We start from the raw sequence: 24815 nt of genomic DNA, 5'->3' as shown, positions 1-24815 counted from the left end.
AGCATTCAAAATGAGTCTTTCAGAGCAGTCTGTGAAGTAATGACCTCTCCTCTAGCAGAGGAAAAGTAAATAGTCCAGGAACAGTTGAGATAATAAAAGTCAGATAACAGCCCTCTCCACGACTAACTTAGTCGGAGAGCTTAATGGCTTGTTTGCATAGAGATAACAACTGGAGTTTCTCAACTCTTCCTGTACTGGAAACAATTAGACTGATGTATCTGATCTTAATGTTTTATTTCTTAGCTGTACTACACATACAAATCATAATATCATCATTTTTTTCGCTTCAGTGTCTCTTTAAGAGGTCCATTAAAGATGATAAACATGTTTTACACCTAATTCAAGTGGCCTTTTGGTTCAAGAAAAGTACGGATATTTCTACTAGAAGGATCTGAATGTTTTCATAGGATAGGTTTGCCTCAGAATAATCAAAACCAGTAACAGAATACAACTTTGGCATATTTTCCAAGGTAAATGTAGCATTTGTCTTGGACGCAGGGCATGCATTTTCAGCCTAATAGAGGTGGTGCATGCCTGAGCGATTACCTAGTCAGTTGCAGCATGTTTTTAGGGATGCGCACTGACCCTCGATTTCCATATTTTCCAAAGTTCACCTGTTGCAGTGCCCATATTTGCTTGTTATTCTTTAACAATATTGAAGTTTTGCATGTTAGTAATTGATATTTTGAACTGTGTATTGCCTCTTCTTTTTCTAATTAGCCTGCAAGATGATATGCCACAAGAAGTGCCTTAATAAGATTCAGAACCCCTGTGCACCTGCTGGAGTGAAAAGTGTAAGTGTTTTATTATGGGTTTCATAAAAGATTACAAGTAAAGTTAACCATCTCTACTCCATGAGTTCAGGCTAATTTGTTTCTGTAATAAAAGATGATTATTTGAAGATGAAGGTAAAAACTGATGAAATCAGCAAAGCACACTAGGGAGCAGAAAGCATGTATAGAAATGCACAAGTTATTTTCCCATGTAGCATATTTGGGAGAAAAAAACAGTTCCTACCACGTTGGGCGTCAGTTTGTCTCCGAATGAATTCTATGAGATTCATGGTTGAAAGCTTGAACACACCGTACTGCTGTCTATATGTAATAGACATGCGTCTGCCTAGCACACCAGTAGATATCAAATCCAGCAACAAACCAACCTGAAGTGAAAATAAACTTATGATAAACATGTGAGGGTCTTTACGATATTGCACACGCAATCGACCATGTCGGCAGCGACTTCAAAGCACGCTCAATCAATGCATTCAACCAGTTTGGGACTAAAATTGGTCAAATCGGCGATTGGGCATGGTTGTTGTGCCACAGATTTTAATCGGATTCAATAAAATTCTTGAATCAAATTTTCTATCAGGCTGCAAAATTGATAGATGTATGGTCACCTTTTCTTTTGTCATCTTTGCTGCACTACTTTTCAGCACAAGTAGTTGACATGTAATTGTATGGCTATTTCCTACTCCTCATCTGGAATGGAGAACTTGCATTTAGTAGAAGCTAAAGGTCTAGTAGACAGACATTTGTCCAAAATAAACTATTATACAGTATTTTCTTTGTGGAAACAAGACATTTTGCACCAGCTTCCATATGCCGCAGCTTACAAGACTGCTTATGATTGATTTAATGTAGTATCACATCTGTTGCAGCCTCAGGGGGAAGTCGCTCTCTGTAGATAGTAGATGGGGATGCACCCCTCCACCCAGGGTGGACTAGAAGATCAGCAAAAACTCTGTATACAGAGGCACCAGAGTAGAGTAAAACGTTTTACCTCCCTCTTACAAGAAAAAAGAAAACTTAAGTCTCGATAAAACAGACTTGACAAATAATTCAACTCCACAAATGTGACGCGTTTGGCGGGCGTGACCTTGATTCCTCAGGCAAAAATGGGAGCACAACTCAGTGGGTCAAGCAGTAGGTTTGAGCGCCTCTGTGTCTGTGTCACACAGAGGCGCGTTGCATTTGTGGAGTTGAATAAATTATTTGTCAATTCTGTTTTATCAAGACTTAAGTGAGTTTTTTCTTTTTTTTGTAAGAGGGAGGTAAGTCCACCCTAACATCCCCCTCTGCTTTTAAGCAGTTTTTAAAACTTTTTACTCTACTCTGGCGCCTCTGTATACCGACTTTTTGCTGACGTGAATGAATAAGTATAGCCATTCTGGATGTTACGTTATACTGTTTATAAATACTGCGTACACGTATAGGTGGTGCTGCTTCAGCAAACATGTTGGCCAGTTGCTGTCTGATTGTTGTGTATTGCTTTCAGATGTTACAATTCTGAGCATCTCAACTGTAAAACTTTATTCTGTTTTATAAAGAAAAAATCCATTTTTATTTCCATTTTGTTTACTTACACACAGGTGCAAGGCAATCATCATTTTGGTGTGCACGTGGCTGACCTAACTAATAACTCTACCTCTGTGCCAATTGTTATGGAGATGCTTCTAGAGTACTTGGAAATGCATGGCTTGTACACTGAGGGCATCTATCGCAAATCTGGGGCAGCTAACTGTATGCGAGAACTTAAAATGTCACTGGAAAAAGGTATGTAAATATTTAGTTAAAAAATCATTTGTTTTGATATGCTGTGTTAAAATGGGCCTGTAGCCAGATATTATGCTTTACATAAATTGCTAGGACACGTGTATTGTTTACAATTAGAAAAGGGTATTGACTTAAACGGCCATTAAAGCCAAACACAAGGCTACATCTTGTTGAATCCAAGAGGCCCTAACCAGTATTAGTACATTGTTTCTAATATTATGCTCAGATCTGTTATGTCTTACTTAGAAGATAAAATGTTGTTTTTGTTTAATTTTAGAGACTTTTGAGCCAACATATTATATATGTTGTAATAAACTCCTCTTGCTCTTTTTGGTAATAGACCCCACCTCTGTAAAGCTGGACAAATATGCAACGCATGCCATTACTGGGATCTTAAAACAGTGGTTACGTGAGCTACCTGAACCTCTGATGACATTTGCACAATACAGCGAGTTTCTGAAAGCCGTGGGTAAGTGACACCTGTTTGACTTTATCTAAAAAGGAACACTTTTTTTTCCCCTTTCCTCTTCTCCCTAGCATATTAGTAGTAGGTATTTTATACCATGTGTATCTGTAGTTCTCAACCTAGGGTCCGGGGGGGGGGGGGGGGGGTGCATTGACACTTGTCAGCGGGTCCCCCAGGGGCTGCAGACAGAATGGTGAATCTCACCCGCAGTATTGTCAGTGAGGTGTCCGGCATGGCTGCAGGAGTCTCGGCGGCAGTACAGTAAAAGGGCTATGGGAAAATGGCGTACGAAGCCCAGCACTGGAGTCTGTTTGTGTCTCCAGTGCTGGAGTTCGGCCGTGATTTCCATATATATAATTGCCTCCCATTTTAGAATGTTTATAATGCAAAATACTCTTTAGACTTACAAACAGCATAGGGGGGTACATTGGTTTGGGGATGACTCACAAAAGGGGCACATTCGCTGAAAAGGTTGAGAACCACTGATGTACATAATAAGAGAGAAACATGAAATATGAGTGAAACACTGTTTATTGAGAAAATACTCTCTGGAAAGACAAGTTATAAGTGGAGTTCTTTCTAGCAGTCTTTCTCAACATTACAGCATATATTTCCTTAGGAAGCACAGTGTATACCAAGAACCCCCTGCTGCAAGTGACATTATCCCAAGTATCCCTTCATATAGACACACATTTTAGGCAAACCCCATCATTATGTATAAATGCTTTCCAAACATTCTCTTATGTGTGTTTTTTATTTTTTATAGCAAGCCAAGTTAATTAATACAAGTAGGCACATGAAGGGTGAAGAGGCGCCTCTTCCCCCATGATGCGCTATTTCCACCTCTCCCTCTTCTTAGACAGGGGAAGAAGTCCTAGTCCACAGTGGTTTTACCACTGTAGGTACTGTTTCTTTTTTTTCTAAAGAATGCGACCACCCTACATCCGACTCTCCCTTGAGGTACCCGAGTGGAGACGGGCTTGTGTTCTCCACCAGCTCCATGTGGTTGGTTGCCCCTCATGCAAACCTACCTTTGTGAGTATATATATCATATTGAGATTTTGCGCTATTGGGCTTTGTGTTTCTTTTGTGGGGTGTTCTTCACCTTGGCAATACAAGTAGGCAATCATAGATAAACACAGCGAGTGTATGTGCATTGCACAAGTACAGACATTAACAGTCAGTCAACAGCACAACTTGGCTAGCTTCTTGTAACTATAAAAACACCCAACAAACAACAATTGCAGCAAGGGAAAAAAAATACTTAAAGTGGACCTGAACTCAGAAATTCCTCTCTGCTCGAAAAGACTCACAACAGCATAATAACCTCTAAAGAAAAACATTTCTTTGTTACAGCTGATACAAATCCTACAATAAATCAGCAGTGTTTCTACTTCCTGCTTTCGTGGAAGCAGACATGTTGTTACTATACTGTGCTTTCAAATGAGCTTATCTGCCGTGGCAGTCAGCTGACACGAGAGAGATCAAATTACAACTTGTGATTAGACACAGATGAGAGGGAATTAGACAGACTAAACTCTCTAAATATATACAGGGTGCATTTCTCTGTTTCTGTCCTGAGCAAGAGTTCAGGTCCACTTTAAAACACACCTGAATTGTTATGGAAGGTTGCAAAACACATAATGGCCCATATGCAATTCACTTTCTCCTAGGTGATATTTTCTTTTCACACCTTGTAATAAAATGCTTTTTAACCACTTCTGTGCCAGGGGGTGGTTTTGCTGATCGGTGCTGCGTGGGCTCTCCAGCCCGCAGCACCGATCAGCTAGCAGCCAGGGCGATCAGACTTCCCCCCTTTTTTCCCCACTAGGGGGATGTCTTGCTGGGGGGGTCTGATCGCCGCCGGCTACTTGCGCTTGCAGGGGGGGGGGGCTCTTCAAAGCCCCCCTCCGCAGCGCTTCCTGGCCTCCTTCCCTCCCTCTCTCTCCCTCTGTGAGCGGCGCAGGACGGAGTTCCGTCCTGCGCCGGATAGGATAGGCTTCAGCCTATCAGCTTCCGGCGGTCCCCGGCCAATCAGATGCCGGGGATCGCCGATCTCCTCTACGGCGCTGCTGCGCAGCAGCGCCGTATATATGTAAACACCGGGGAAGATCTTCCCCGTGTGTTTACATTTACCCTGCGTTCACGGAGACACGCTCCGTGAACTGACATGGAACGGCCGCTCATACGAGCGCCTGTTTCCATGCAATCCACTTCAGGATTCATGGGCGTAGTTAAGCATACGCCGAATCCTGAAGTGGTTAACCACTTTCTCCTTTGATACAGTATATCTACGTCAGCTGTGGCTCTCTCCAAGCCACAGCGACATAGATATACTGACCTGCTTGCAGCCCTGTTGTGCAGGAACAGGTGCGCTTCAGAGCACACCTCCCGGCACTAACAGCTGCAATACTAATTGGTGAAAGGGAAAATGTTCCCTTGTAGCCAATTAGTAACCCTCCGCGGATGAACGATCACCGCTGTAGCAAACAGCGGTGATCCTTCATCTCTCCCCTCGGTGGCCAGATCTGTAAAAAAAAAAAGGATTAGAAAGCAGCCTGACTCACCTTTTCCTGTTCCAGCGATCAGCCTGCAGCCCGAGCCTCCGATCGCCGCTCTGCACGCAGCCCTGTGATGCTGAATAGCCGAGTCCCGGCTTGATGACGTCATCAAGCCGGGACCCGGTAACCGGCATCACAGGGCTGCGTGCAGAGCGGCGATCGGAGGCTCGGGCTGCAGGCTGATCGCTGGAACAGGAAAAGGTGAGTCAGGCTGCTTTCTAATCCTTTTTTTTTTTACAGATCTGGCCACCGAGGGGGCTGCCTGGGTGGGGGGTGGGACATCTGGCTGGCCCTTATGGGGGTTGTTGAACCCCTGGTGGAGGGTGGGGGGTAAAATGTGCAGCTGGGTGGAGGGGGGGGGATAAAGTAAGAGGGGATACAATTTTAATGATGTGCATAATTTTATACTGGGGGCAGATCTGGCTATAATGGTGGGGGGGGCCCTAATCCAGGGTGCACCCGCTAATCCTGAGGGCGCATCTGGCTATAATGGGGGGACCACTATTCCTGGGGACACATTTAGTTATAATGAGGGGCAGTAATCCCGGGAATACATCTGTCTATCTATCTATACTGGGAGGTGCCAAACAGAGGACACATCGGGCTATACTGGGGGTGACTGATATTGGGGACACATCTGGCTATAGGGAGGGGAGGGTCTGATACTCAGGACACATTTTGCTATCTATACTGGGGGACAGAATACTGATGACATGTTTTTATCTTCTGTGGCACTTTTTATTTTTAAACTGGAATTGATAAAAACTGAGCAAAAATGAATTTTTTTCATTTTCCCCCTCTTTTTCCCATTAAAATGCATAGAAAACTTTTTTTGGTCTAGGGACAAAATACCCACCAATGAAAGTCTAGTTGGTCCTGAAAAAAACGATACCTAGATCATTTAGGTGTCGTGAGTAGGGATAAAGTTATGGCTGTTTAAAAAGGGACATAGCTAAAACGTCAAAATTGCTCTGGTCAATAAGCGTCCAAAATTGCTCTGGTCAATAAGTGGATGCGAAGTAGTTAAAGTATATCTGACATGGGCTTACGAAAAGATTTGATACTTACCTGGGGCTTCCTCTAGCCCCATGAGCACCAATGCATCTCTCGATGTCCTCCCGAGTGCCTCCGTTCAGCCGCAGTCAGCCCCGGTAATCTGGCTCCGTCTCGCCAGGCGTCTCTTCTGCAAATGCGCGGACCCTCCGTGCATGGGCAGAAGAGTCCAATTGGCGCAGCTGAGCCTGTTATCAGGGCTGATTGCTGCCTAACAGAGACACTTGGGAGGACGGCAAGGGATGCATCGGTTTTCATGGGGCTGGAGGAAACCCCAGGTAAGTATCAAATCTTCTAGTAAACCCATCTCGTGTACACTTTAAACCACCAGCAAGCAAAATACTTAATAGTCAAAATACTTTTGATAGTACTTTTTCAACACCTTTTGGGTACCTAATCAATTGTAAAATGGTTAAAGGTTATTTTAAAGAGAAGATGAAAATTGTCTCCTAGGAGATAACTCAAGAGAGAAAGAGAATTGCATATGGGCCTCTGTGGTTTGTAACAATACCTTTGGAAACATCTGAAGAGGTGCCTCCCTTTCCCCGCCAGTGTATTTTCTCGCTGGATCCCATTCACCAAGGTCCATGCACAAGCTCCTGTAAATTGGACATGAGTGAGCTCCTAAACTGCCAATATTCCGTGCACAGGAATGAGTACACCTTAACTGCGCATGTGTGAGCTCTCCACCGCACATGGCCAAAAATAGTAAGCACTCATGCTTGAGCACTTATTTTCAATGAGTATGCAAAGAGAACCATGGTTTCCCAGTTTAGATGATGTACACCAAGGGCACTTCTGGTCCATCACCCGGAGAAGAGATGCTGGACTGGGCAGGACTGTGGAGTTGGTACAAAAATCATCCGACTCTGACTCCTCAGTTTATGAAACCTCCAACTCCAGGTACTCAAAATTGCTCTAACTCAGACTTCGACTCCTTAATCTAATACTTACCAGGACTGTGGAGTTGGTACAAAAATCATGCCACTCCTCAGTTTATGAAATCACCGACTCCAGGTACCCAAAAATTGCTCTGATTCCTCAACTCCACAGCCCTGGGACTGGGGGACCCTCTCCAACCTGCACTCAGAAACTGTTCTCTGCCAGGAAAGAGGGTTTTTTTATGGGTATAATTCCTTTTCTGTGAGAGTTAAACCATAATCCGACTGGGTCCCGAATGGAGAGAAAATGTCACTTGAATACCTGATGTTTAACTCTTTTAGGCAGAAAAAGGAACACAACCTAATTATTTTGTATGCTTAACAGTGTACATTAACATCTGTCTGATCATGTCACATTTTACCTTGGGTACACTTTAATGCACTGCTATTCATCTAATGTAAATGAACAGCCATTTGCTGTTTTGGACGTCGCTTGTTTGCGCGTGCAACTATAAAATAACTAAACTCTGGTGCCCAACTGATGTTGTATAACCAAGCACCAGCCTCCAATAGACATGGGTGATGTTAATTAGTTAAAACTGGGCTGTCTGCTAAAGTTTCCATTTGTAATATTAGTTTTGGCTTAAAAAGTAGGAAAAGCACAATTTTTTTTTATTATTATTTTGTTTTACATCATTGTACCAGCAATGAATGAGTCATTAATTGCTCATTAATAAATTTCATAATGTTAGCTTTCAGAGATTAGGGTAGTAGTCTGAGCATATGCCAGCGCTGTGTAATATCTTGGCGCTTTATAAATACAATAAATAATAATAATAATATGTCGAAGGAAAAAAGTGGGTAGGGGAATTATACGCACATTTGTGTGCCACAGCAGTGGCACAACAGTAGGTCGGTGGGGATAACAAAACCGACCCCACTCGGGGTAAAAAGTCGCTCTCTGCAGTTATGCATAAAATAAAAAAGGGCTATACCCGCTGTCAGGAATATATTGGGGTGCTTATGATGTAAGGATAACAGGAACATAGTCTTTCATTTTTCTGCCTGTGTTCCATGTAGGTCTGCTAGAAGGGAGCTGTGGCCGTTGATTGCTTGGGGCAAGGAAGTGGGTATTGTCTTGACCATATGAGGTGCTTTGAGTTTCTGCTAATGGGATTATCTGCCTGGCTTTTGAACTCAGGAGACGGCCCATCGTCTCAATACACAAAGCAAGCCTAGTCAGGAAAAGTCTAACACATGTCAACTTTTGGTGAAGAAAAACTATTTCACTGTGAGGAAATTAAATTATTGGTGGAGGTGAAAAGCCTCACTTCACAATCTTTGATGTATAGACTGTTACCTGGATGTCTGAGATTTAATTAAAACCTAGTTCCTCCCCTCCCCAAGGAAGTTGCAGCCTCCAGGCGTAGCTCAGAGTATAAAAAGCAGAGGCAGATACCTAATAAATATCTGCTCTTGGAGTTAGCGCATAGCTAGAGTTGATCTCGACTTCTGGTCGAACAAGCGGCATGCTCCTGCCGACAACATTGAGACCTTCAAGTTGGTAACGTTTTTTTTAATCCCCATTTTTATTTTACGCAAATATCCGTGTTTGTTATCTTTGTAACTTTTATCTTGTAACTATTTTTACTTTGTTTTTTGTAATCTTTTTGTATATATTAAGTTCTGCATTGTTCTATGTTTTTCTGGAATATTAAATTATTATTTAATAAGCTTGACTTCTGCCGTACTAAACTAACACTCATAGCCTAAAGGAGACTGCAGTGTAGCTGTGTATAAGTCCGTGCCTAGTTGTATGTTTGAGCAACACTACCATACGAAATTGTAATTGCATTGTGTGTGTGGGGGCGTTTGTCATGCGTTGGCCTAAAGCGCGCAGCTGACCCAACGTACGAAACGCCAGTGCGAGTAGCTAACAGTATCGTTCGGAACGACTGTTAGTGGTTTTGCTGCACGACAGTGTAACTCGCATTACAAGTCAGTGTCTGATTGTGCTGTGTTACTGTACAACTGTACTGTGTGTGTGGGTGCGTGGCGTTCTCGTATTCGGCCTAAGCGCAAAGCTGACCCAAATACGAAAACGCGGAGTGCGCGCTGAGGACTCGACAGCAGAGTGGAAGTGTCTAGCGAACCGCTAGTGGTGGCAGTGAGAGGTGTTCTGAGGGGTCCCAGCCTTGTTTTAGCTTGACTAAGGCTGCTTCCCCTCTCAGTCTGGTCAAACCCGCAGTCGGGAACCGTATACGCAGGCGTGCCGCGAGCCGGTTCCTGACACCCGCCACACTACGTAGTATGATTATGTATGGGGTTCAGAGGCACCACAGTAAATTAAGATTTTTTAAAACAAGCTGCTTGGGTATTCTGTTGTATTGGTCCAAGCCCTATCTCATAGAGCCATATCAATCCCTGACATGCACTGATGAGGACAAATTGTCCAAAACGAGCTGTCTGCATGTTTGGTTAATGTGGCTCTGTAACATCTTCCTGGTTCCTGCTTCTTCAGGACTATAAAGAGCACAAAATATCCAATGAGCTTCAGTCCTTACCCTCACCATTGAGGTTTTTTCCTCCGAGGAGTTAATTTTACCTTAAAAGTGTTCATAATTTAATTTCACTTTGGTGCCTCGGGGCCACGTACATACTGGAGCTACGTACATACTGAGCATATGTAAAGACCTGTAAATATCCAAAAACAGACTAGATCACTGAATCACTGAATGTGTACATTATAAAACCATTTTAGAGAGCCTTTAAAAGGTTCCCAATTTTCTCTGCGCTTTATGTGAAGCTTGTACTGTTTCTTTTAGAGCTGCCAGGAAAGCAGGAGCAGCTTTGCACCATTTACAAAGTACTTGGACAGCTACCACAGGCCAACTATATTACCTTGGAGAGACTAATTTTTCATCTTGTCAAGTAAGTTGAATGTTTCTTCTACATAAGTCATCTTTGCCTTGTCTGCCCTCACTTGTGTTATGATTATTGTAAACAAACCCACATGTAGGGCTGAGGGATCCCAGGATGAAGCCAGACAGTGTTTAACAGAAAAGAAAAACTACAGCAGATGCGTAAAGCTTAGCACACACTTCAAATGATAGTAGCACATGAATACGGTGAATAGGCTAAGACTGATTCTTCAAAAATCAAAACCTGCACACAACATTACAAATTGCGGTCTGTCTGAGCAGTGTTTTTTTCTCAGGTGCTGGGTGAGGCTCGGACGGACAGTCATTCGTTATGACAGTCAATCAGTAGTGCTGTGCGTTCCACTCTAGTAGTTGTCACATCAGTCTTCCACCTCCAGAGATCCTCATGAGTTATCAGTGTTTACCTGAATGTATGCAGCTCAATGCACAGGAAATACAAAGATGGAGATCTCTCAGTGGAATATCCAAATAGGTGTATTTATTGAGTTAAAAACATCCAAGAGTGCAGTATAAAACACTCACATTTAGAGGGTCCTACTCCAGTAGGGACCCTCTCTACAAATCCGCTTCCCACTCAATGTGGTACTACACACAGGTAGCAGCGATCATACATGCAGTAATGCCCGCTCTCGTCCCGACTAGTTTCGACCTTCCGCCGTCATCGGGAAGTAACCCCTGAGCTGCACAGGGCACTGAGCTGCATACATTCAGGTAAACACTGATAACCTCCTGAGGATCTCTGGAGGTGGAAGACTGATGTGACAACTACTAGAGTGGAACGTACAGCTCTACTGATTGACTGTCATAGCTTGTTTGCGGTGTCCTGGATACGCCTTGGCAGTAGCTGCAGTGTGATGCAGAGAGTCCACGTTACTACATTGGGGCGCCTCTCACATAAAGAATATAGACAGTCATTCGTTATTCAGCTCAACTATAAATTATTGAGTTAGGCAACAATCACTTTATTTTTATTCCTAGCAAAATGATTAACCCTTAAAGAGACTCCGTAACAAAAATTGCATCCTGTTTTTTATCATCCTACAAGTTCCAAAAGCTATTCTAATGTGTTCTGGCTTACTGCAGCACGTTCTACTATCACCATCTTTGTAATAAATCAACTTATCTCTCTCTTGTCAGACTTGTCGGCCTGTGTCTGGAAGGCTGCCAAGTTCTTCAGTGTTGTGGTTCTGTGATGCATCTCCCCCCTCCAGGCCCCTCTCTGCACACTGCCTGTGTATTATTTAGATTAGGGCAGCTTCTCTCTTATCTTTTACAAGCTGGATAAATCCTCCTCTGAGCTGGCTGGGCTTTCACATACTGAGGAATTATATACAGGCAGAGCTGTCTGCACTCTGCAGGAAGAAACAGCCTGACACTTCAGTGGAAGATAGCTGCAGGGGGAAAGAAACACACAAATGATCTCTTGAGATTCAAAAGGAAGGGTGTATACAACCTTCTTGTGTATGAATGTATTTTCTATGTGTGGACATACTGTACATCAACCTACTTCCTGTTTTGGTGGCCATTTTGTTTGTTTATAAACAAACTTTTTAAAACTGTTTTTAACCACTTTTAATGCGGCGAGGAGCGGCGAAATTGTGATAGAGGGTAATAGGAGATGTCCCCTAACGCACTGGTATGTTTACTTTTGTGCGATTTTAACAATACAGATTCTCTTTAAAACTGCTTGCTGGATTGTAGGTGCCATTTGCTGACTCTTGAGGTTGTCTCACAAAAGTGTTTTTTTTTTTCAATTGCTGCTTAACTTTTACTTATGCTAAATATGCCTCAATTGTCTTCAAATGGTCAAATGGGGCCTAGATTCCCCCCCCCCCCCCTTTTTTCTTTTTTAATACAGGCCTGCTGATCTTTGATTGAATAATGTGCTTTGAAACATGTTCCATCTGAGTAAAAAAAAACAAATAACTTTTGTATGGCTATTAGGGGTAGTCAGTGAGAGGCAAATAATTCAAGGTTGATGTAGGACTAGGCTCACACTTCCCATCTGCCATCACACTAGGTATGGCCAATGGGAGCAGACAGAGCTCTGATGGTCTGCTGTGGTCTGGCTGGAGCCCGGAGCAGATGGGTTACCACCACAGGCTATATGGGGAATGCATCTGTCTGTGTGGGATAATCGAGGACGGCACAGAAGTGCAGCCTGCTTAATGCAAGGGATCCAATTGGTCCGTTGCAGACTGACAAGTGTGAAAAGCTCATATGTATGTATATAAAATAGTTAACTAGTTTAATACTGTTTTGCGATGAGGGAAGAACAGACAAAAAAATGTCCATTCTCAGTTCAAGTGGGAACACAGACTTATGGTGTGGGATTCGATTGGTCCATTTTCAAGCTACATAAATTTGCATACAAAATTTGGATAAAGCTGCCTCAGCCCTGAATTATTTGCATCTCATTGACCATTCCTATTGACCACCTTTTTAAAATTGCACGTTGATCTTTCTAGTCACAGAAAACAATGATTTGCAAATTTGTAGTAGCTGATCTGTACTTGCATATAGGGTGGCGCTCTTGGAGGATGTGAACCGCATGTCTCCCAATTCCTTGGCAATAGTGTTTGCACCCTGCCTGCTCCGATGCCCAGACAATTATGACCCTTTGACAAGCATGAAGGAGGTTTCCAAATCTACAGCGTAAGTAACAGATCTGTGTGACATATGTATCATGTCTGTTGCTTCCACAAATCACAAGCTATGTATGTTGCAGCATAGCTGATTGAGAATATGGCTGTGCTGCTGTACAAATTGCTGTCTAAACATCCATTTGTGTTCATAGATGTGTGGAGATGTTAATTAAGGAGCAGTTGAGACAATATAAAATCAAAATGCAGGAAATTGGCCTTCTTGAAGCAGCAGAGACCCGTGCAGTATGCAGACTTTCCCTTCTGAGGCAAAGCACTGTAAGTAACAAGAGCATTCACTATCCTCTAGTCAGCGATACAATATATTTTCATAGTTTATGCGTGCAGTTATTGCTAATTGCTTGCTATATTATACATTATGCTTTCTCAGGTGTACAATGTAGCTAGAAAAATGTATGGATGTGTGTAATTGGGGGGGGGGGTGTTAGAATTACCTTAAAGAGAACCTGAAGTAAGTAAAATAAATTAAAATAACCACATGACGTAGCTGCAAATGAATATTTACATACTAACCTCACTGTCAGTTCCTCTCAGAAGCTGGTCGATTTGCCATCAGATCGACCAACAGATAGATCCCTCTCTGATCGAATCTGATCAGAGAGGGATCGAATGGCTGCCTTTACTGCAAACAGATTGTGAATTGATTTCAGCATGAAACCGATCAGTCTGTGGAGCTGCTGCCGCCGCCCGCATACGTTACTTGATCCGGCCGGCGCGAGTCCCCTGGTGTCCGCTGTCTTCTTTTCCGCGCTCGGCTCCAGCTTCACTGAACTTCCTGTCCGGGAAAGTATAAACAGTAGAGGGCGCTCTACTGTTTAAACTTTCTGCCGGGACAGGAAGAAGTGAAGCCTGCCGGACTTGGAGCCCAGCGGAGAAGGAGCGGCAGGGACAGGCGCCTGTGGAACAGGTAATGTATTACCGCTGTATTGCGTTGGTCGTCGGGCATTCGAACACCGCTATCGACGCACTCCCGATCGAGCGAAGTCTTCCACACGGACGGGAACGATCTATTTCGGCCGGAAATCGATTGTTCGGTCAATGTTTGCGCAACGATTTCACAGCAGATTCGATCACAGTGATCAAATCTGCTGTATATCAGTGGGAAAATCGTTAGGTGTATGGGCCCCTTAACTGTGATCCCTCACAGTTCTGACAATGGCCTCAATTCACAAAGTTCATGCTGGAGATAATAAGGCAAGAGTAAACTTGCCACCACACAGTGAGAGAGTTATCTTATCTCTTCATTCCTTAAGTTACCTCCTCTGTATTTATTTTCACAAGCAGTTAATTAACATCCTGTCTTTAGCTTTAGAATTTTGGAGTTATTTTAAGGATTGAAGAGTTAACTTAAAGAGAACCTGAACTGAAAATAAAAAGTCAAAATAACCATACACAGGTCATACTTGCCTGGAGGTGTTGTCTACTCCTCAATCTCTTTCTCCTCTCCTGCATTCCATTTGTCCACCGTGATAAATGGATTTCTCCGTCCTCCATTTTAAAAATGGCCATTACCCCATAACAGCTTCCTGGTCAGCACACTGTTAAACTGTAATATCACCCACTTGAGCCATAGAGGAACATGGACATTACCTAGCACATTCAGTTGTAACTGACAGCTGCTGATATATAACTGACAGCAACTGGTATAATTCAGTTCTGACAAAATATTGTCAGAACTGGAAGGAGTCGCTGTAAGAAGAAAATGGTGAGTATGCAATATTCATTTGCAGCTACGTCGTGTTTATTTTAAATAATTTTCCTTGCTTCAGGTTCCCTTTAAAGTAAATCTCCGGACTAAAAGTCTACTCGGCAGCACTGAAAAGGTTTGGTGTTTCTTTAACAGTTTCACAGCATCAGAACTTTGTTTTTCTTACCAAAGCATCATTTTTAGCTGTTTTTTTTTAGCTAAGCTCCACCCATCAAAGAAAACTGCCCGGGCTTTTTTCCCCTGATGCTGTGCAAAGCATGATGGGATTTCCTATGTTGTTCATGTTGCCTAGCAACTGGGAGGGGTGATCAGGACATCGGACAGTTGGAACTGTGTCTCATGCTCCCTGTCACCTCCTTTCAACCAAAAAGATGGCTCCCTCATGAAATCAGACATTTACATGTTCTTTTAAAACAGGGTGGGTAAGAGATTATATTACCTATCTATTTTACTTAACATAACTAATGTAAACTTAATGACAGGATGTTTGTTTAATCTGAAGTTCCTCTTTAAAGACAAAAGAGCGAACTTTAGGTTTGCCTGAGGTAAAATGTTTCCTGAATACTACATGCCACATCAATATGGTGATAAACTCTAGAGACGTTATTAAAGACAGGAGATAAGCTTAGTGAATTGAGGCCAATATTTTGTCAGAACTGAAATATACCGGTTGCTGTCAGTTATATATCAGCAGCTGTCAGTTAAAACTGAATGTGCAAGGTCTATGTTTCCCTATGGCTCAAGTGGGCAATATTACAGTTTAACAGTGTGCTGACCAGGAAGCTGTTATGGGGTAATGGCCATTTTTAAAATAGTGGAGAATTCCATTGATCACAGAGGACAAATGGGACGCAAGAGAGGAGAAAGAGATTGGGGTGTAGACTACACAGGAGGTTAAAGAGGAAATCCAGTGAAAATTATATAATAAAAAAGTGCTTCATTTTTACAATAATTATGTATAAATGATTTAGTCAGTGTTTGCCCATTGTAAAATATTTTAAATCCCTGATTTATATTCTGACATTTATTACATGGTGACATTTTTACTGCTGGCAAGTGATGTAGCTGCTACTTGCTGTTTTGGCAGTTGAAAACAACTATTTCCCACAATACAGCAAGGTTCTTTGTGGGAGGGGTTTCACCACAATATCAGCCATACAGTGCCCCCTGATGGTCTGTTTTTGAAAAGGAATAGATTTCTCGTGTAAATGGGGGTGTCAGCTACTGATTGGGATAAAGTTCAAATCTTGGTTGGCGTTTCTCTATAAGTATGACCTGTGTATGGTTATTTTGACTCTTTATTTTCAGTTCAGGTTCTCTTTAAGTTAGGTCCAAGTTTATTGCTACTGAGACAAAGTATATATGTAGCTAAGAGTAAATCTATTTAGAAACTATGTAGTTGCCCATGCACATTTAATGGACCTATTATTGTGCAGGCATTATCTGAGCCATGGTGCGTTTTGCTGGCAGACAGGGCTGTGTACACACAGTGCTCTTGGTTCATTCACCCCTAGAGCTGCATCCATAGAATGGGATGGGACCCATCACCCAGTATGGCAACTGCCCTCTCATGTTTATAGACCATTCAAAGCAGAACTGTAGGTTAATGTTGTAAAGATGTTATGCTACATGCAATGCCAGTTTCTGTCTACGGCTGTGGAAGGGAAAATGGCGTGTTAAACAGGAATTCTAAAGTCCTTTTTAAAGTGGATCCGAGATGAACTTTCAATCATTACATAATTGTCTTCCTTCCATATAGTTTATAGGGCATTCCTCAAGCCAAATACTTTTTTGTTTAAATACTCTCATTCCCTATAAACTAAACAAGCCTTGCCCACAGCTTCTCCAAAAGCCAAGGCACTCAGACCCATGTAGCAAGGGCTTATGGGAGCTCAGTCTGGGCAGGAGGAGGAGGTTACTAGCCAGAGATTTCAGAGGCAGAGGGGAGGGGGGGGGGGTGGTGGTGAATTTTTCGCAGGCTGAGGGGTGGAGATGCAGTTGCAGATTACCTGTGTAATGTTGACAAACAGAACATGGCCGCTTTCATTGTATCACAGGAATAAATCATCATAAACTGTTGAAGATGTATGCAGCTAGATATGCTGTGTAAACTATCTAAACTTTAGATAAGATATATATACAAGTTACTTGTTATAGTTAGTTTTTCATCTCAGATCCGCTTTAACCACTTCCGGATTCTCGGTGCGTATATATACGCCCCTGAATCCTGAAGTGTATACCATGGAAACGGCCGCTCGTATGAGCGGCCGTTCCATGTCAGCTCACGGAGGGTGTCTCCGTGAACACCCTGCGAGCCGATCGGCGGCTCGCAGGGTAAATGTAAACACACGGGGAAGATCTTCCCCGGTGTTTACATGTATACGGCGCTGCTGCGCAGCAGCGCCGTAGAGGAGATCGGCGATCCCCGGCCTCTGATTGGCCGGGGATCACCGGCATCTGATAGGCTAAAGCCTATCCCATCAGGCGCAGGACGGAAATCCGTCCTGCGCCGCTCACAGGGGGAGGGAGAGGGAGGGAAGGGGAAGGAGGCCAGGAAGCACTGCGGAGGGGGGCTTTGAAGAGCCCCCCCCCGCAAGCGCAAGCAGCCGGCGGCGATCAGACCCCCCCAGCAGGACATCCCCCTAGTGGGGAAAAAAGGGGGGAAGTCTGATCGCCCTGGCTGCTAGCTGATCTGTGCTGTGGGCTGGAGAGCCCACGCAGCACAGATCAGCACACAATTTCATGGTGTGGAAGTGGTTAAACCTCTGACTGCTACGATCTATTATAAACGGTAGCAGGTCCAAGTGGCCTGTAGCCTGCATTTTCTTCTTTCTTTCAGTAACTGTGTATGTCATTCGTCTGCCTCTTGGCTGCTACAGATGAGCCTGTCTGTTGGCACACTGTGCAAACTTAACACTATGTAGTATGAAAACAATACTAATTGAACTATTGAAATCATGTCATATCAAAAAAACATAATGTGAGCGTAAGGCATAATGTATTTATCTCTGGAAATGTGTGTCCAAACTTCAGAGTTGTGTTGTCTCCTCTTTCCTACAGCAAGTATTGCCTGGTCATTTAAGGTTTATTTCCCCTGATAGCCTTCCGGTAGGTATACTTGACTTTGCCCACCTCTGCATGCCTAAAGCTGCTTGAATCACAAAGCTGGAATGTCACATGATCTTGACAGAGACTGATTATAATGGGCAACACTTTCAAAGGAGACGTGAAAATGTATTTCCTGTTCTGTTAGTTGCTGGCCTGCGTTTATACAGTTTTGGAAGAAAAATAACCCAAATTGGTAGATTACTATTATTATTATTTATTGTATTTCTAAAGCGCCAACATATTACGCAGTGCTAGATTAACATAATTCTGATTTGTCCATTAAAATTGGGGCTCTGTATGGTTTCAAATGCATGTACCAGATCTGCCATTCTCTTAATCTTAATCTCACATTTGCTTTTCAAATTAATGGCTGTAGAGCACATTTTTACAATTGCAATGTAAATTAGCTAGACATGCTGCTCAGGTAAAGCATGACTGTGTTTGCTTCAGCACTGAGAGGAAGATGCACTTTTAGAGTAGTTCCCTTCCTTGTAACCCGATCCACACTGAGAAATGTACCATAACTATTTGAAGTCAAGTTATTAAAACCATGAAGTCTATGAGAAAGAAGGGCCCTTTTCCACTTGTGGTCATTATCGCAAACTCGCCTTGATCCGATTGCAGGTTGCAAGAAGAATTTTTCTATGGGTGTGATACTATTTTTTTCAGTTCTTTTGTTTATTTTTTTCACAGTGCACTTTCTTTTGTTTATTCACAGTGCACTTGCGATTTCCTGAAGGGGAAAAGTTTCATGCAGCATTGTGGGTTTCATGCAGCATTGTGGGAAATGTGAAAATCACATAACAAGCGCAGTACTATGCATTTTATTTTTTTTTTGTGATTTCACTTACTTGAACCCAAGTGTAGGAAAACTGCAGCATGCAGTGTACTTGCGTTTAGGTTAAAGTCGCATTGTGTTGAAGTGCCGCAGTAAGAAAGGTGCACAACGAATGCATTGATAATCACATTCCGCCTGCAGTTTCTGAAGCACGGGAACATGGCGTGATCCAGTTTTAGCATCTTAACATGACCAGTGGAAAAGGGCTCCAAGATGAATTCTGGATAATGTCCATCATGTTTCAGTTGCTAATCACATCTTTTGTTTGATTACAATGCAGAGCAAGAGCCCATCTCCAAGTGGGAATAGTTTGCCTGACCTGGATGCAGTGCAGGAGGAGCAGTTTGCGGATTGTGAAGTTGCTCGTGAATCCGAGTTCCTGATAGAGAGGATACGAACTATCAAAGATGAGAAGTAAGTGAGGAAGGGTGGATATAAACTTAAAAGCACAACAGTATTTATAATGAGCGCTGACAGTGTAAATTCTTACACATTTTGATGAATCCTGTTTACTTAAGTATTGGCTCTACTTTTGCAGGGAAGACATTACCTACCGGTTACCAGAGCTGGATCAACGAGTGTCAGATGAAGAGAATATGGATTCTGAAACCTCAAATAGCACGGAGAGTTTATTGGATGATAGATCTGTTCATCCAGAAAAGGAAGGTCAGTATTAAGGTAGTGTGTCCCTATATTTTTCTTTATTATTGCACTGCATGGCAGATTCCCCTCATGGACCTCCTGCTTGGCTTTGTCCAGCTAAACCAAGTTCTTGCATTTTACAGCTGTGATGCCGAATACAAAGTGCTCAAACACATTATGCACCTGTTCTCAGATGCATTTGGAGGGTTACTGACTAGATAAGCGGGATTACCAAAAACTGGAGTTTGTGCATTTACCAAACAAAACCTGATTATAAACCATGTTTGCATGGGGGCCACTATAGCCGAACAGAAATAAATGAAAGGATTACCAACAATGGGATTGGCAGGGGTGCTAGAGCTCACGAGCCCCTGAGCAATACCAGTCCACAAGTCCATAACCTTGGAACTCTGCTAAAGAGGGGTGACAAAGCCTTCCCTCCATCTGTAGTATGTAGGGATGATCAAAAAGATGCAAATAATTTTAGCAGGGGGTCCCAGTCATTTCTAGTTACCCCCCTGCATATATAACTGTTAAAACTGTCAGTGCACCATATCCTAACATGTTCGCTATAGCCTGCCTTCCTTTTCGTACCAAAAGGCTAAATCACTTCACAAAGTGCAGAAAAACAGTGACATGGCCACCATTTTACTGCTAGCAGCCTGTGTTGTTGTTGTAACAAAAGAACATTGAGAACACATTCTTTCAGCTGAGCATAGTTTCTGGTGGGGAATAGAGGAACTCCATTTATCACTGTATTGACACTGGTGGCTAGTTTGACTGCACATAGGCTCTCTTTTAGCAACCATTGCTTCATGGGGTCTAGTCTGCAGATTTTAGTTGATGGCTGCTTGAGGTAGGTAGGATACTATTAAAACAGGTTGAAATATGGTGCATATTTGCTTTATTAATTTTAATAGTTGTGGGCTGTAGACCGAGGACTGGGAGGATCTTGAAGGTCCGGTATACAGTAGTCAGCCAGGATAACCGCATGTTACACCTGCATGCATAGTCTACATACAACTTGTGTTCTTTTTTCCACCAATAGTGAATTGCTCAAAGGCCCAGAAAGGAATTTAAAGAGACTGAAGCGAAAAAAAAAATGATGATATTATGATTTGTATGTGTAGCACAGCTAAGAAATAAAACATTAAGATCAGATACATCAGTGTAATTGTTTCCAATACAGGAAGAGTTGAGAAACTCCAGTTATCTCTATGCAAACAAGCCATTAAGCTCTCCGACTAAGTTAGTCGTGGAGAGGGCTGTTATCTGACTTTTATTATCTCAACTGTTCCTGGACTATTTGCTTTTCCTCTGCTAGAGGAGAGGTCATTACTTCACAGACTGCTCTGAAAGACTCATTTTGAATGCTGAGTGTTGTGTAATCTGCACATATTATAGAATGATGCAGTGTTAGAAAAAACACTATATACCTGAAAATAAAAGTATGAGAATATTTTCTTTGCTGCTAATCTTCTAGAAATTATTCATAGTACACAACCAATTCATTATATCATATATTTTTTTTTCGCTTCAGTGTCTCTAAGAAAAAGGGAAAGAGTACATTGTCAATCGTGTTCTGTGAGGAGATGTATTGACGTGTGCCCCAGTACAATTAAGTTAATACCACAACTTTTCTATAACCTATGTGTTTGCTAATCGCCCTCACCCATGTTACTAAATTGCTAAAAACAAAAAAAAATTACACTTGCTAATTTAAATGCCTTTCCATTTTCTTACATTATACCCACTAATATGCATGTGTATTAGCAGGTAAGTGAGCTTTGGTGTACATAATCATCCTGTGTTTCCTTCTACAGTAACATGTGCAGTGGACTCTGCTATTAAGACACAGCCTGCTGAAAATGCAACCAAAGCACCTCTCTTCACTTTGTCTGTGCTTCCAACTGTCAAGCGAAGACCCTCTTCCTTTCTTGCGAAGATGAGGGGTCCTAGACGTAACCCTGTGATGCCCAATGCCAACATCAAACTGCCTCCTGGGATAACGATTGCAGCAGAGTCTTCTGAAGAGTCTAGCACGGTTAGACGAAGGGAGCAGCCTGGCAGGAGAACAGACAGTATCCAGTCTGTTTATATTCCTGAAGGAGCAGGACCGGAGCCCACTCATGGGAGTCTAGAATATGAACCCACCGCTAAAGTAAAACGGCGCTTTTCTGACCCCCACTTACAGGTTCCCTCCTCAGAGGATTCTAACCCTTGAAAAGTTGCTTAAGCAATGCAAGATGTACCTTTTTTTGAACTTCACAAACTATGGACACACATGAATATGTCAGATTTGTTGAGTTAGTGTGGATCCTTAGCAGCTTGTATGTTAAAGGAAGTGGGAAAGGAATATGTGAGATATTTACAAGCATGCCTTATCTGTACAGGAAATCTATATCAGGATATGTGTGTGTATGCATGTGTGAGGAGCGAGTTACCCACCCTACAGTACAGTAGGATATTCAGGTGCAATCCTTTCATTCCAGTTTTGTTATACCATAGGACCAAAGGTGACATTTTGCCTTGTGTGATTTACTTGTTTGAGTACTCATTTTTTTTAAACGTGTATGTAAGATTAGCATTTTAAATGTTTTGTCATTTTTTATACATTAATATAATACTAGTAACAGGCCAAAATGTCTGAGAATGATAATAGGAAGTGAGTGCCTCTATTTTAAGGGTCACCGTTTATAGGGTGACTGAGTACAAGAAGCGTTAGCATGTATGGTGCTTCTAGTACATTTTTCATAATAGAAAATGTCTTCTAAGAATCAGTATTCCTTTCAGTAAATCAAAAATATCAGCCTGAGACAGGAAAGTGAGTACTATGCTTTCTGCATATATTCAAAACTTCCTCTCCAATTCCTATGCTATAGACTCTAGAACTAACTTTGGTGCACTCCTAAATGAGCTGCCTAAAGGCACCTTACCTAAATCAGATGCATGCTAGATGTAAAAGACAGTGGAAAATGTCAACGCCAGTGAGAATCTACAGGTATAGATATGAATGGACATTTGCCAGTACTGGTTTCCCTATACATTTTAAAGCATACCTGAACTGACATGTGACATGAGATAAACATAGGTACATTTAGTACTCAGCCTACTTAGAACCTGCTTGTGTCCACTTTTTATTTTTCTGCATTTAAAGGGAACCTGAACTGAGAAGGATATGGATTTTTCCTTTTTAAACAATACCAGTTGCCTGATTCTCCTGCTGATCCTGTGTCTCTAATAATTTTAGCCACAGCCCCTCAACAAGCATGCAGATCAGGTGCTCTGACTGAAGTCAGACTGGATTAGCTGCATGCTTGTTTCAGGTATGTGGTTTAGCTACTACTGCAGCCATAGAGATCAGCAAGATGCCAGGCAACTGGTATTGTTTAAAAGGAAACATCCATATCCCTCTCAGTTTAGGTTCCCTTTAAAGAGGTAATAGGCCAGTGTTAAATGTATGTAAATTAAGCAGTCCAATATAGCCACTCTCCTGGAAGTGTATACAGAAGCAAATTTAGTTTTATCTGGGTGAGCAAACATTGCTGACAGCAAGAGAGAGCTGGAAAGTTAAAATGTTAATTATTTATATTTGTCTGCAGCTAAATGAATCAGACGGTGCCTCACACTGAAATGGCTGCTGTGCAGAATTAAATCCTTAATTTGAAAAGAGGAATGTGAAACTGCAGAGGTTCTATTTTCTGATGCTACTACTCAAACAATTATCTCATGAGTTTCTTTTCAGTTCAGGTTTGCATTCAACTAACAAAAATCCTCTCATAATGGTAACATGTCTGAGAAGCTGTCATATGTAACAGCCTATGTGTAAAATGAAATGTACAGGGGTAATGTAGGAACCATCGCTGTGAACCGTTCCCTATGGATGGTCAATAAAATGGAAATAATTTTGAGTTAATGTAGGATTTTGAAATTTTTCATGCAAAATTATGCTGTTTTTAAAAGGAACCAATTAAATTCCACCTTGGTTGGATTTGATTAGTCAGTTTTCCTACATCAACTTGGAATTATTTGCATTACACTGATCATCCCTACAGTTTTCTAGCAATCTCTAAAATTCTACTGTTTGCTGGCACTTACTGTATATATGTCAAACAGTTTTGTCAATTACCTATGGACTTGTTATAGATAAGCCTCTGCATCTCCTCTGTTTTAGAATTCTGATGGTTTCTTCATGTCTGTTTCCAACAGCTGTTGTGGTTCTTTTATACCCATCACCTCTAGCCATCACTTTGCACACACAATGGAAATGTTTAGCTGAACTTCAAGTCATGTTTTAGTTTTGGCATTCGTTTTGTCGCTTAGGGCCAGTTCCCACTAAAGCCAGAGTGTGTTGCAGGACACACGCCAGCACTTGCAGTTGTGCAAGAACGCATCTGAATAGCTTAGCCGTGTCCTGCACAGTTGTAGGGATTTGGGTGCGTGCTGCACTGCAACACGCCGTCCACAAGATTTGGATGGCAAGCCATAGGAAGAATAGGTAGAGTTTCCCCGTCTGACTCGCCTGCGGGGAAACGTTGCAGATTAAGGCTGGATAGGCTCTAGTAGAAACGGACCTGTACTGCAGCTTTGCTGTTAATATGTTGATTTTATTGTGCACCTTCTACGGAATACACCCATCAGATTTAGAGGAAATGCTCCATTAATACAGGAGGAGTGCTAGTAGGAGCTTTGTTTCATGGAACAAATGGTACACAACTTTATCTTATGGATTTTCTGTGCCTTTACAGTACTGTTACTGGTTTCAAATTGATAACTTCCAGTGTCTTTGCTTATGTAGCTCCTAAATGTTAAAGTGCCTTGTTACCCAGAGATGGATCGCATACCCAGATGGCCTTAATTTGTGGCAGGTGCTAAGTGTTACATGTCTTCATATAATGTCCTTGGTACAGTGTGACCTCTCTTGTTCTTGTGTAATCTGTGGACCATTTATTCACATGACTTTTTCAACATACTGTACATCCCATTTCCTTCCTGAGATACTGTTTTCCCTTAGTAATCAGCTAACATTAAAACCTGCATAAATTGTAAATGTAATTTATTAAATTAGCTCTAATTAAAGCTAGTTTTCAAAGTCACAAGTTGCAAACTAAAATCAGGTTGCAGATAATGAACATATGATGCATCAGCCAAAGCAAATGCCCTCATGAAAAATCAGTCAGTAGTTCCAAAGTTATAGGTTAAAGAGGAACTCCAGTGAAAATAATGTAATAAAAAAAGGCTTCATTTTTACAATAATTATGTATTTGCCCATTGTAAAATCTTTTAAATCCCTGATTTACATTCTGACATTTATTACATGGTGACATTTTTACTGTTGGCAGGTGATGTAGCTGCTGCATGCTTTTTTGGCAGTTGAAAACAACTATTTCCCACAATG

At 42.0% G+C, this 24815-nt stretch overlaps 1 protein-coding gene across 9 annotated transcripts in view; it reads left to right on the top strand.

The window, feature by feature from the left end:
* The window catches only part of MYO9B (myosin IXB), a 199513-nt gene extending 175046 nt beyond the window's left edge, over nucleotides 1–24467 (top strand). For 6 of the 9 annotated variants that reach the window (XM_068234139.1, XM_068234138.1, XM_068234137.1 and 3 more), the window contains 10 exons: nucleotides 721–794; nucleotides 2372–2555; nucleotides 2896–3024; nucleotides 10342–10447; nucleotides 12982–13113; nucleotides 13256–13379; nucleotides 17890–17937; nucleotides 19056–19189; nucleotides 19314–19441; nucleotides 21241–24467. In XM_068234139.1, the coding sequence (XP_068090240.1) occupies nucleotides 721–794; nucleotides 2372–2555; nucleotides 2896–3024; nucleotides 10342–10447; nucleotides 12982–13113; nucleotides 13256–13379; nucleotides 17890–17937; nucleotides 19056–19189; nucleotides 19314–19441; nucleotides 21241–21641 (1460 nt within the window). In that variant the 3' untranslated portion in view covers nucleotides 21642–24467. Of the gene's footprint in view, nucleotides 1–720; nucleotides 795–2371; nucleotides 2556–2895; nucleotides 3025–10341; nucleotides 10448–12981; nucleotides 13114–13255; nucleotides 13380–17889; nucleotides 17938–19055; nucleotides 19190–19313; nucleotides 19454–21240 lie in introns of all 9 variants that reach the window. The other 3 variants (XM_068234140.1, XM_068234145.1, XM_068234144.1) reach the window with 2 other exon arrangements.
* The last annotated feature ends 348 nt before the right edge of the window (nucleotides 24468–24815 follow it).

Source organism: Hyperolius riggenbachi, chromosome 1 (genome assembly GCF_040937935.1).
Source record: "Hyperolius riggenbachi isolate aHypRig1 chromosome 1, aHypRig1.pri, whole genome shotgun sequence".
NCBI classification, from domain to species: Eukaryota; Metazoa; Chordata; class Amphibia; order Anura; family Hyperoliidae; genus Hyperolius; species Hyperolius riggenbachi.
This window is presented reverse-complemented; position numbering and strand designations above follow the sequence as displayed.